The 12,649-nt window shown below is 46.8% G+C and overlaps 1 protein-coding gene across 3 annotated transcripts in view; it reads right to left on the bottom strand.

Annotated features, from left to right (window-relative positions):
- Positions 1–11,481, bottom strand: part of DMRT1 (doublesex and mab-3 related transcription factor 1) — a 104,728-nt gene extending 93,247 nt beyond the window's left edge. For 2 of the 3 annotated variants that reach the window (XM_029203713.1, XM_029203712.1), the window contains exons 1-2: positions 11,134–11,481; positions 7,675–7,864 (exon numbers count right to left, since the gene is read on the bottom strand). In XM_029203713.1, the coding sequence (XP_029059546.1) occupies positions 7,675–7,864; positions 11,134–11,481 (538 nt within the window). Of the gene's footprint in view, positions 1–2,638; positions 2,681–7,674; positions 7,865–11,133 lie in introns of all 3 variants that reach the window. The other variant, XM_029203714.1, reaches the window with a different exon arrangement.
- Positions 11,482–12,649: the final 1,168 nt, after the last annotated feature.

Here is a 12,649-nt window from a genome sequence, read left to right on the forward strand (position 1 = left end):
CACAGCTAGATTCCAGGGACGGTGGCACAGCTCTGTGAACTTACCAGAAAACACTGAATTGTACACTTTAAGTAGATGAAGTGTATAGCATGTGAATTTCACCTTAGGCTGTTAAACTACATTTGAAATTTTAGTCATTTAAAAAATTCAGATACATTTAAAAAATATCACAAAAAATGCAGATTGAACATCAATGATTTTACTCTGATATCTGCAAGTGGGTTCATGATCACTAACAGGGTGTTTTAAAACACAACTTCAAATTTAACCATCACTATTCATTTATTCAGCAAAGGTTTACTGACCACATGCTACAAAGCCAGGTACTGTACTATGTACTGTGCACATGAGTACATGATGAATAAAAAATGCAATCCCTGCCCTTAAGATTACACTTTCACAAAGCAGACAGCGGTGTAAACCAAGCAAATGTTTCTTTGTCCTTTACATATGCTGTTATAAAACTAACTTGTTATTGTACAGCACAGGAAAATATAGCCATTATTCTGTAATGACTTTAAATGGAGTATAATCTACAAAAATATGTTGTACACCTGAAATTAATAATATTGTAAGTCAAGGGCTTCCCTGGTGGCGCAGTGGTTAGGAAACCGCCTGCCAATGCAGGGGACACAGGTTCAAGACCTGGTCCGGGAAGATCCCACATGCCGCGGAGCAACTGGGCCCATGCACCACAACTACTGAGCCTGTGCTCTGGAGCCTGTGAGCCACAACTACTGAGCCCGCGTGCTGCAACTACTGAAGCCTGTGCACTTAGAGCCCATGCTCCACAACAAGAGAAGCCACTGCAATGAGAAGCCTGTGCACTGCAACGAAGAGTAGCCCCCACTCGCCGCAACTAGAGAAAGCCGTGCACAGCAACGAAGACCCAAAGCAGCCAAAAATAAATAAATAAATACATACATACACACATACATACATTGTAAGTCAACAATACTTCAATTTAAAAAAACTAATTTGTGACTTTAAACCCTGTATTTACCTTTTTTTGTGGGTCTAGATGTTTTCCAAATTTCCTTTCTAGCCAAGGTAGACCAGTAGGCTACTTCCTACGTACTTTGTTGTTTTAACTTCTGAATACTGTCTACAGAGAATTTCTATCAGGTCGGTTAACTGTTACATTTGACACATAAGCAGAGACTTCCCTTGGAATAAATAAAATTGACTGAGACGCTATTTAAAACACTAGGCTATCGGGCTTCCCTGGTGGCGCAGTGGTTGAGAGTCCACCTGCCGATGCAGGGGACACGGGTTCGTGCCCCAGTCCCGGAAGATCCCACATGCTGCTGAGCGGCTGGGCCCGTGAGCCATGGCCGCTGAGCCTGCGCATCCAGAGCCTGTGCTCCGCAACGGGAGAGGCCGCAACAGTTAGAGGCCCACGTACGACAAAAAAAAAAAACAAAACACACTAGGCTATCAAAGTGGTCAGTACTATTAATCTTAAGTGTTTCCTTTCATTTAAGCCTCCAACTCTTGCTTCAATTTAAGGAGATTTGTTTTGCTAAACATCCTGGAAATTTCTTTGACTCTGAATGTAAAATTGGGGAATGCTTTTATCTGAAGGCCTTTTTAAACCTAATCTCCACATCCTCTATTCTACTTGAAATTGAGAGCTCTGTCTAAAATCAAATGGAGCTCATCTCATGTAAGTAGCTAGGATCCTCCAAATATCAACTCTCAAACTAACCTGGATAAAATGTTTTGGTGTTTCATTTGAAATGCTTCTTTCTGTACAACATGGAAAACTGCAAAGATAAAAATTGAAATATTTCAAATTTAAATAACTCCACAGAAGATTCCAGGGCAGCAAAACTACTCTGTATGCTACTATAACGGTGGACACACGTCATCATTAATTTCTCTAAACTCACAGAATGTACAACGCCAACAGTGAACCCTAATGTAAACTATGGACTCTGGGTGATTACGCTGTGTCCATGTGGGTCATCAATTGTAACAAATGTACCTCTGGCGGGGGATGCTGATAATGGGGGAGGTGTGCATGTGTGCGGGCAGGGGTGTATGGGAAATCTCTGTACCTTCCTCTCAATTTTGCTGTAAATCTGTAACTTTTCCAATGAATAAAGTTTATTTATTTATTTATTTTATTTTTTTTGTGGTATGCGGGCCTCTCACTGTTGTGGCCTCTCCCGTTGAGGAGCACAGGCTCCGGACGCGCAGGCTCAGCGGCCATGGCTCACGGGTCCAGCCGCTCCGCGGCATGTGGGATCCTCCCGGACCGGGGCACGAACCCACGTCCACTGCATCGGCAGGCAGACTCTCAACCACTGCGCCACCAGGGAAGCCCTAAAGTTTATTTTTAAGAAACTTAAGTCAACATCTTCAATTGTTAGCTCCTCAGTCACATTTCTTACCGGTAAAAACTGCATGGGGACATTATTCCATTTTCAAATTACCACACTGCATGTTTGTAAAGCACTTAAGCCCTTCGAAGGCACATAACCAGGATGGCGTGTGTGCCCTACCGGCATGAGCTCTCTCTCTGTGCTGAAGTGGAATTACTGCTAAAGAAGAGAAGTGAAGGAGGGGGTCCCGCCATTATCAGATGCAGACCTGGCTGACCCTTCCAACGGGGGAAAGGTGAGTGAAAGCAGGCCGTGGGCGCTGGAGTGGGGAGGCCTGAGATGGCAGGAGGCGGCTTGATGTGGAGGAGTGCGAACGTGCGTGTGTGTGGAAGCCCAGGGTGCTCCAGAAGGGAGGCCCCAGGAGATAACATTCAGGTCCTTACTTACAAAGGACACGTATGCAGAACCGAATTCTCTACAATGCAGCCCTTCATCTGACAGCCCTGCACGGAAAAGGAGAGGCAGAGAACTATGCGGACCTCGGCGTGAGCTCTGGATAAAATGGCATTCTACTTGCTGCATAGGAGGCTGAAGGAAAAGCAGAATATAAAATAAAACGAGGAGCCCACATTTCAAAGAGGAGGAATGCCTATGAGATTTTTTAAGTCAGTTGATAACTTTCAAAATAAAAAATATATATCTAGGAAGCTAAAATTTAAAAAGTAAAACCACGGAAATAATGCTGAAGTCGCTATTAATTCACCGTCATTTATAACCAGAAGTGCTCACCCTTTTTTCGAGGTGACCCAAAATGGCTGGGAAGAAACCATCTGCTAATCGATAGAGCACCTGATTAGCATATCTGATCCTGCCAGTGTAAGAGACAGCAATGAATAGGGCATTTCCTCAAAAGGTTGTTCCTTCACAGGAACACCCGAGATCACAGATGAAAATAACAACAAAAATATTTTATACCCATGGTGGGAGGAATCGTCAGGCAGTGTTTTGATCCATCTTGGCCAATCTTTGGCTAAGGATCGTAGAGACTTTCTTCTAAGGTGTTATCCTACTCAGAGGGATCAGCTCTCCAAGAGATCAAACAACAGCTTGGTACACCCAATTTCCTTCACAGAGGCCTTAGAACTCAGCCAGTAATCTCAGCAATAATTCTCGGGCATTTCTCACTCTCCCTTTTGGCACTTTCAGGAGCCAAAAGGAGATAACGAAGAAGCCTCAAGGACATAAACATGTGCTGGATTTCACTAAACCACTGCCCTTGCAGACACTCAACATCAGGTATGTGAAAGAGAAGGTGAGCAACCCGCCCCCGTGGAAGCCAGGTTGGTGGGCTGCTCTATCCCATGACAACTGCTACAACTTCCACCTCTCACGAGGTAACTGCAAATCCAAGCCTTCCACGTCGATATAATGGAATACTAGGCCATTAAAAAATTCCAGTTTTAAATGAAAAAAATAAAAACTACACACGGGTGGGAACAATACACACTCCCATTATGTTAAATATATAAATTATATATACACATACACGCGTATGAAAACGATAAACAGACACGCAAGCTTGCACGTGCAGCTTGTAATCAATCCTGGGATAACAAAAAGAAGACCCTACAGGTTGGGATTGGAATATATTCGTTGAATACGTTTTGTCCTCTATAAATGTTTACCGTTTACCTGCATAAAGGTCAATGTTATTTTAAAGAAATCCTTATCTCTGGAAATTTAATACAAGCTACATATTTGTTAGCAGCGCACTATGCAGGAAGTTGGGCCCACTGCGCTGCATACAACGTGAGGAACACTCTTCAGTCAATCTGTCTTGTCACTGCTTCTCTCTCTCTCCCCCTCTCTTCCCCCCTCCCTCCCTCCCCTTCACTGCCCTTTCTGTCTTTCTCCCTCTTTACGTTACACAGTTTAATTCTACTGGCATTTCTGGTTTTCTCCTGTTCAAGTCCCAGCCCAGTCCGGAAGTTAATGATCCCAACTCAAGAGCTTTGGTGGAAGTCCTGAGTAATGATGATGGATGAGGCTCCTGCCCCACCAAGATGAGCTGGCCCATCTTTCTTGGACAGGCATAGCCTCCCCGCCCATACGTGAGCACAGGAGCGACACATACTGCTGGCTTCCACACTCCGCGCTCCCTTGGACTGTTGGTTCAAGACTCCAAAAGGACTCCAAGGTCTATCAGCTCCAGAAGCAAAGAAGGGAATCTGGTCACATCCTCCTTGACCCTGAACTTTCTATCATGCTTCCCTGCTGCTTCTACTTGTAACTTTCCCTATCACCACTCTGAAATGCCCTGCGAGAACTTCTTTGTCATTCTGAACTCCATCTAGCCTGAAATCCTTCTCTAAGGCTTCGCTATCTTGGGGTATGCTATCAAACTCGGACACCCCTTCCACTGAGGTGCAATGCAGGACAGCAGGCTACACCAAGTTCACCTGTGGTTCCCTACCAAATGCCCAGCATTGACGTTTATCCATCACGGGCCTGTCCCTGTATTTCTCCCCGTGAAGACCAGTGGCTGCAACCGTCCATGCCAGCCAAGAATGGTGCTGCCCCTAACAGTGTTCCTATTTGCCCATCAGCCCTAAATCCCTTCTGAGGATTAAACCATAACCTCTAATTGTAACTGTCCATTTTCCAAGGAAACACGGCAACTATTCCCACAGCCTCACTTCACAGGCAGGTGAAGAAATTCATGGGCTTTGGGACCAGACAGACCTAGGCTGAATCCCAGCTTAATTGAGCTTTATTCTGGGGCAGTTTCCTTACCACTGGCTTCCTTATCTGTAAATAGGAATAATAATTCCTACTTTATAAGATGTGTGTGAACATCAAATGAGTTACTCCCCCCTTTACTCCTCTGGAACGTCCCCTATCAGTCCCTCCAGCTGAATCCACCAGGTCTGCCCTGACCTGGTAGTATTTGGTAATTAACCTTACACACAGCTTAAAATCCCAAAGTGCAGGAATCACATTTCTGACAGATATACGCCTTCCTTCTTAAGAAAAGGAAAGTTTAGAAACTGCTGTAAATATATATTATGAGCAACTGAGCTAAAAAAAAAAAAAAGAAAATAATACCATTCCCTTTGTTAGCTACAGAATCTGTAGCCCCAGTAACACACACAGGGACAGATACACAGACACACCGACCTGCAGCAAAGATTACAAGTCTATCTCTCACCTGCCTTCTTTGATGCCCGCTAACCTTCTCCTTTATAATGGTCAAGGCTCCTAGAATCTTCAAAAGCCTCAAAGACCTCATCCCTCATTTTTGAGAAGAGGAAACAATAGGACCAGAGAGCTAAAGTGACTTGTCTAAAGTTGCACAGCTCGTTAAATGACAGCTAGGCAGCTGACAACTTTACCCTGGTGGTTAAGCGCAGCAAACTGAGTAACTCATGAAAAGCTTACTTAAGAGGAACCACACTGCAAGGCTCATTTCATGGAGGCTTAGAAGGCTCAAAAGGTTCTGTGAACCTCGGCACATGTGTTTAACATGAAATATATGCCCGCATTTGCCAACAGGATGTCACAGATCTTTGTCTGGTGGATTTCTTAGAGCCCCTGCGTTCTAGACCAGTGCCATTAAATAGAGCTTTGTGAGAAAGGGAAATGCACACTTGCCAGCATGGCAGGCCTCCGCTATATATGTGCCTGTTGAGCATCTGAAATACGGTTAGTGCAACTGAGGAATTAAATGTTTAATTTTTTTTAATTTTATGTTTTACTGTGGTTAAACTACACGCAACATGAAATTTACCATCTTAACCACCTTTAAGTGCACAGCTCAGTGGCATTAACTACATTCATAATGCTGTGCCACCACCACCACCGTCCGTCTCCATAGCTCTTTCCCTCTTGGAAAACTGAAACCCTGTACTCATTAAACAATAACTCTCCATTCCCCCCTGCCCCCAGCCCCTGACAACCACCATTCTACCTTCTGTCTCTCTGATTCTGACTACTCTAAGTATGAGTGGAATCACACAGTATTCGTGTGTCTGTGACTGACTTGTTTCACTTAGCATAATGTCCTCAAGGTTCATCCACATTGTAGCCTGTGTCAAAATTTCCGTCCTTTTCAAGGCTAAGTAATGTTTTTTACCACATTTTGCTTACCATTCACCTGTCAGTGGACACTTGAGTTGCTTCCACATTTTAGCTATTGTGAATAATGCTGCTATGAACATGGATATACAAAGATCTCTTTAAGACGCTGTTTGCAATTCTTTGGGGTATGCACTCAGAAGTGGAATGGCTGGATCACGTGATAATTCTATTTTCAATTTTTGAGAAACCACCATCCTGTTTTCCACAGCAGCTGCACCATTTTATATTCCTACCAACTGTGCACAAAAGTTCCAATTTCTCCACATCCCCACCAATATTGTTATTTTCTGTTTTTTTTATAGTAGTCATCCTCATGGGTGTGAGGTGATATCTCATTATAGTTTTGATTTGCACTTCTCTAATGACTAATGATACCCAGCATCTTTCCTTGGGCTTTTGACCATTTGTATATCTTCTTTCGATGAATATTTTAATTTTATTTCACTGTAATCAACTTAAATAGCAGAATGTGGCTAAGGGTTTCCATACTGGACAGTGCAGCTCTAGAATACCATTAATTCTTGAGGTAATTTGGAGACCCAGTGCAGTAGGCATAGTGAGCTTTGAAGACAGATGGACCAATTCAGATACTTTCTAGTTCTTCAGATGTAGCCAGTCACTTAAAATTTTTATATCTCAATTTTCCCATGGTATAAAATAGGATTAATACTTCCTTCTTCTAAGAATGAAATGAAATGAATCAGCATACATGCAGCCACTGGTATAATCTTAGTGCCTGGGAGAGAATTGAAGCCAATGGACACGCCTTGCCTCAATTCCAGTATCCACTGATAGCTGACACATAGGATTTGGCTTTTTTAGACAGTCTCCCCAGATGGACTTCAGTCCTTTCCAGAGAAATGGACTTTCATTCTAGGAAACAAGGATCTTTAGCTCCCACCAAGAGGACCCACAAATGGAAGGGGCTGACTGAGATGAAATCTGGACTCTCACTTCTCTGGGATTCTGTGATGCTGACCCTGCCCAGATTCAGCCTTGACAAATAACCAACAGAAAAGTGAAGCCATCAAACTTCTGGTTTTAGAATTCAGGCCCACCTCCTTTGTGAGGCCGTCAAAAACAGACCTTCAGAAGGGAGGATCTTTTAAGAAACCTCTAAGCTCTGAATGTGCTCTGGGGCTCAGGACCTTCTCGAGACTCTGTTTCTGTGGCCACGCCTTTCATCCCTCCATCCCAGCCACAGGCTTACCTGCCGCTGCCGCGGGCGGGGTCGGGGTGCTGGCCGGCGGGGGCTGCGAGGGGCTGCTGCCCTCAGTCACCAGGCATGGGGTGCTGCTGTCGTTCTCCCTCTTGACGAGCAGCTCGGCCGCGCTGGGCAGCGGGATGGGGTGGCTGATGCCCAATTCCTCCTCCTGGGCCTGCTGCCGTCTCAGGGCCACCTGGAAGCACAGGGCAGTGGGTCACCCTCCAGCACCCCAGAGTCACTCAGTACAGCTTTGCCAAAGCCACGGAAGCCCCACCCACCCCAGGGTGAGGCCTGAGAATCCCTCCTTGCTTTTTAAAGCTACCCAGGTAACTCTGAGATGCAGCCAAAGCAGAGAAATGGTTTCCAGCCAGAGTCCCTGGCCCACAGTAAAAGCACTCCTAAAATGTCCCTTAAACAAGTGAGTATGTAGAGCAGCGGGAAAGGCTGGATGAGAAGCTGCGGAGTCAGCAGAGGCATTCAGCGTGAGGAGAAGCCAGCACAGAGAGACTAGGAAGGAAGGAGAATGGGGTCACTCACTCTTTCCTTCCACAGATGTGTCAAAGGCTGCTGTACCGGAAACAGCGACCAGCAAGATACAGCAAGGTTAGATTAGTTCCCAAGGTACTCACTGTTTAAAAGGAGAAGCAGGAAACAGGCAAACATGCAACTGCAACTCAAGACAAAACGTGGTAAACACCACAGGGCAGGCATACACAGATCCTCCCGAAGAAACTGGGGCAAAAACGGCTTTAAGTGTAAGTATAAGCTGCAGGTGGTACTGGAACAGGGCCTTGAAGAATAGGATGAGTGGGGCTTGACGGGCAAGGATGAAGGGGCAGAACGACCCGGAATAAGGGAGCAGGGTAGGCAGGGAAGGCAGGGGCTGCTCAGGAAACCTTGCAGAGCCCTGTTCTCTGTGGGGGAGGGAGCACATACAGAAGTAATGGGGAAAAGGGGGCTGGCATACAGCGCTGAAGTCTCAGGAGAGAGAGGCTGGAGGTGGAGAGAAAGGGAGAGGACACGTGCCGTATTCCAGGCAGGAGGGAAGGAGATTCAAGTGGGGGCTGGAAAGGACGCAGCGTACCTAAGACACTCTTCATCGTCCCTCTTCTTTTAAATAACATTGTTTAAGGTTGAAAAAAGAGGTGTCAAGAAAATAAATTGTATTGTGGCTTACTACAAATAACAAAACTGGAGACTTTCTGTTGAAACTGACCATTGGTAATAATGAAATGAGAAAGGGAAGCACCTGTACCTCAGAGGCCCAAATACCGAAAGCGGAAAGTTGAAATCAAAACGGTAAACCAGAAACACAACTACAATGTACACATTGTCTTAGGAATACCGTAGTCCAAATTTAGAAAAATGATTAATTTGGAAGTAATTTTACTCATAACAAGAGGAGTCTTCAACTTTAAAAATATCTTTGAATAATCCATTAAGATGAAATAATTAAGCTTAATTCTTGAATTTTCTCTTATTAACCAAGAAGTTTAGGAACAGAATATTAAAGATTTGACCACAAATTTTTTAAAAGAATACCCATGAACTTGTGAAGTATGTCAATGCAAACTTAGACCCTGGTTTACACGGATCCCATGCATGCACAAAACATACAGGGTATTACATAGTCCATAAACTGAAAACACTTTTACAAAGACCTCTCAAGCGTTCTTAGGAAATGTTATTTAAATGGGGAAGGTGGGGCAATTGATTTAAAATGCAATTGTTTTAGAGTCAGATCTAAGATCAATTTCAAACTATTTTAGAATGACTAAAAATGCCTGTTACATGAATGTCAAAGGATTTCATTCAGCACAGCACAAGCCTTCTGGTGTGGAAAATAGTGACGTTTCATGCTATTAAAGTAATCTTGAGTTGCTTTTGTTTTTAACAAAGCAAACATCCTCCTTCCAAGTTACTACGCCTATTAATACAGCTTATTCAAAATTAATGGCCCTACTTGGATATATATTTTTATTATTTTGAGGACAATTCCCCTCCCAAGCATACTCTCCATATTAAATATTAAAGCCAACAGGTAAATGTTCAGAAAACTTTTCTACCTACAAATACAATTTAAATGTTCATAAGGTTTTTTTTTTCAGTAAACTCACTGTGATGCCTTTTAATGCTACACTCAGTGTATTCTTTTCATCCATTACAGATTAAGATAAAAGTCTATAAAGAAACTCAGTAAAACAACCTGTATATCCATGAGTGCGCTCGCAACCTGTGAGGCCAAAATATATCTAGTTTAAAACATTTCAAAATTGGATGTACATAAAAAGTAGAATCTCTAAGCATTTGTGCACTCCTGTTCAAGGATCCTAAATCATTTTCAATGGGGGCTATTTACCCATTCCTAACCGAAAGTAGCACATAGTAAGCATTTCTTTGGTATCTTTTCATTTTAAATAACCTGTTTTAAAAGGATGAAACAACTTTTAGCGGATAAGAATGTATATTATTCTCTTCTAAAAATCATTTTACGATACCAACGACGTTAACCATTTCCGTGAAGGTGCTAAATTACTGCCCAGCTTAGGATGCTTTAAAAAACTAACACACTCCATGAACGGTAGACAAAACCTCAACCTCTTGCATCTACTCCTCTGCGTAGATTTTAAAAAATTCTTAGGTGTGTTTTAAAACACACTCAAAGTAATTTGTACTTTAATAACTTCGGTGGAGACAGCAAATTTTAAAAGGCTAATGAAATTTCCGTAGTGCTCAAAATGGCTGAGACACTCAACCTGGATCCACCCGGGCGAATACGAAAAGTGCGCCAAGAGCACAACGAGGACCACGCCACCCTGGCGTCCGTTACAGCGCCTTTTCCAGAAAAACAAAGCCTCTCGACGCGTTTTGCGGATAAGCAGCAGCCAGCCGGGTCTCCGCTTCGCCCTAACCAGTAGCCAGAGCGGGCACCCTCCTTAATATAAGCGCACCTCCCTGCTCGAGGCGGAGTCAGGGATCCCACTGAACCACGAGGGGGCAAACCCCCCAACTCTGCTCAGAGAGCGAGGTCAGAGATCCCGGGGGCCCCCGAAGGCGCAAACTCCGAAACTCTCTGCCAGAAGCGGGGTCGAAGATCCCGGGGAGCCTTCTCCAGCAGTGCGAACCCCGCAACTCTCAGCTCTGAAAGGGAAATCAGACATCCTGGGGATCCTCGGGACCCCCGGTACCGCCGAGACCCACGAGGGGGCGAGCCCCACAACTCCTATTGGAGGGAGGGGTCAAGGATCCGGAGCCGCCGGAGCAGAGTAAACCCCGCACCTCCCTGCTCCATCGGCCCTCCGAGAGCGGCGTCGGCGCGTGGCTGGGAGCCCGGACCCCGAGCGCGCCGCGGCCGTCGGGAAGCACCAACGAACCCGCGCCCCGCATGGCGCCCGCCTGGTCCGAGGGGCTTTACCCAAAAAGTTAAGGGCTGAACCCCGGTTCCGGGGCGCCCGCACTCACCTGCGCGGCCATCACGCGCTGTCTCTCTGCGATCAGGTTGCATTTCTTGCACTGGCATTCCCGCCACATGCAGAAGCGTTTGTGGCCCTTGAGCGCCGACGCGTAGCCGTGGTTCCTGCACCGCGCGCACTTGGGCAGCCGCGGGGACTTCTTGCTCGCGGCGGCGTCCATGCCCGACGCCCCCGAGCCTGAGCCGCCGCTACCCCCGACGCCCGCGCCGCCCGTGGTCCCGAGCAGCGCCCCGGCCGCTTTGCCGAAGCCCCCGGCCTTGCCCTGCGGTGGTGACCCAGGGGCGTGCGGGGCCTCCGACGGTGGCGAAGCCTTGCTGTATGCGTCGTCGTTGGGCATGGTGCCCCAAGGAGATGCGCAGGGACTCTCCGGTGGCTGCAAGGGAAGCACCCAGCCGACGGCAAGGCTCCCGAAAAGGAGGCGCAGGAGGCGTACGCGCTGCAGCCGGAGGTGCAGCTGGAATGGCGAGGTCGGGACTCGCAACGCCCAGAGTGGTGGGGGGTTGTGCCCGTTGTTTTTTTTTTTCCTTTTTGCGCGCGCGCGGCGCAGAACTTTTGGATACTTTTCAGAACGTTCCCGGGATTGCCTGCGCGGGAGAAGGCGCGAGGAAGCGCGGCCACGCCCCCCGCCCCCCAATTCTAGGCACCGAGCTCCCGCTGCGTGCAAGCTTGCACAGGCTGCAAACACCGAGGGCATTGCTGCAGAGCCACTGCAAACGCACACCCGGAGCAGAGGTGCTCGGGGATTGTGTGATCCCTGTACGCTCAGCGTGCCCAGGCCGGGCTGCCCTAGCACGCTGCACGGAGGAAGCTGGGCTTCCCAGATCAAGAAGGTTGCTGTGCATCTTAGTCGTGAAGGCTGCATGGAGGAGGGGCAGACCACCCTGTGGGATCCTCCAGCTCCCTTCCCCCCAGTGACGCCATTTTCCAAGCTCGATAGGGCAGACTTTGAAAGAAGCCAGCCAGAAAGTGGTTTCTTTCTCATTTAAGAGAATTAAGTATGAGGTGGAAGGCCTGAGAAAAGTCTCTGCGCTTATAACAGCAAATAAGCTCCTCAGTGTGAGGGGGTTAAGCGCGCCCCACATTGGGCCTTTCTGTTCTCCAGTTACCTCTTCCTGCACCTGTGCTCGTTTGCTCACAAGATTGCCACCCGCTGGCTCCAGATAACTTTCAAATCTGGAGTTCCAGTCCTTCTTGCTTCTTACTTCAGGGGCATGCAGCTTCTTGCCTTTGAGGCAACTTCGCTTAGGACCTGCAGGCACTGGAAACTCGGTCTTCTAAAAACCTCGGTGGGGGTGGGGGTGGGATGCAGACTTTTATCAGAATTCATTCCATACTTAAGGTCTGTGGGGGGTTTTTTTGTTGTTTTTTTTTTGTGGTACGCGGGCCTCTCACTGTTGTGGGCTCTCCCGTTGCGGACGGAGCACAGGCTCCGGACGCGCAGGCTCAGCGGCCACGGCTCACGGGCCCAGCCGCTCCGCGGCATGTGGGGTCTTCCCGGACCGGAG

The sequence above is a fragment of the Monodon monoceros genome, unplaced genomic scaffold (genome assembly GCF_005190385.1).
Source record: "Monodon monoceros isolate NGI ecotype Baffin Bay Population unplaced genomic scaffold, NGI_Narwhal_1 Super_Scaffold_5, whole genome shotgun sequence".
NCBI classification, from domain to species: Eukaryota; Metazoa; Chordata; class Mammalia; order Artiodactyla; family Monodontidae; genus Monodon; species Monodon monoceros.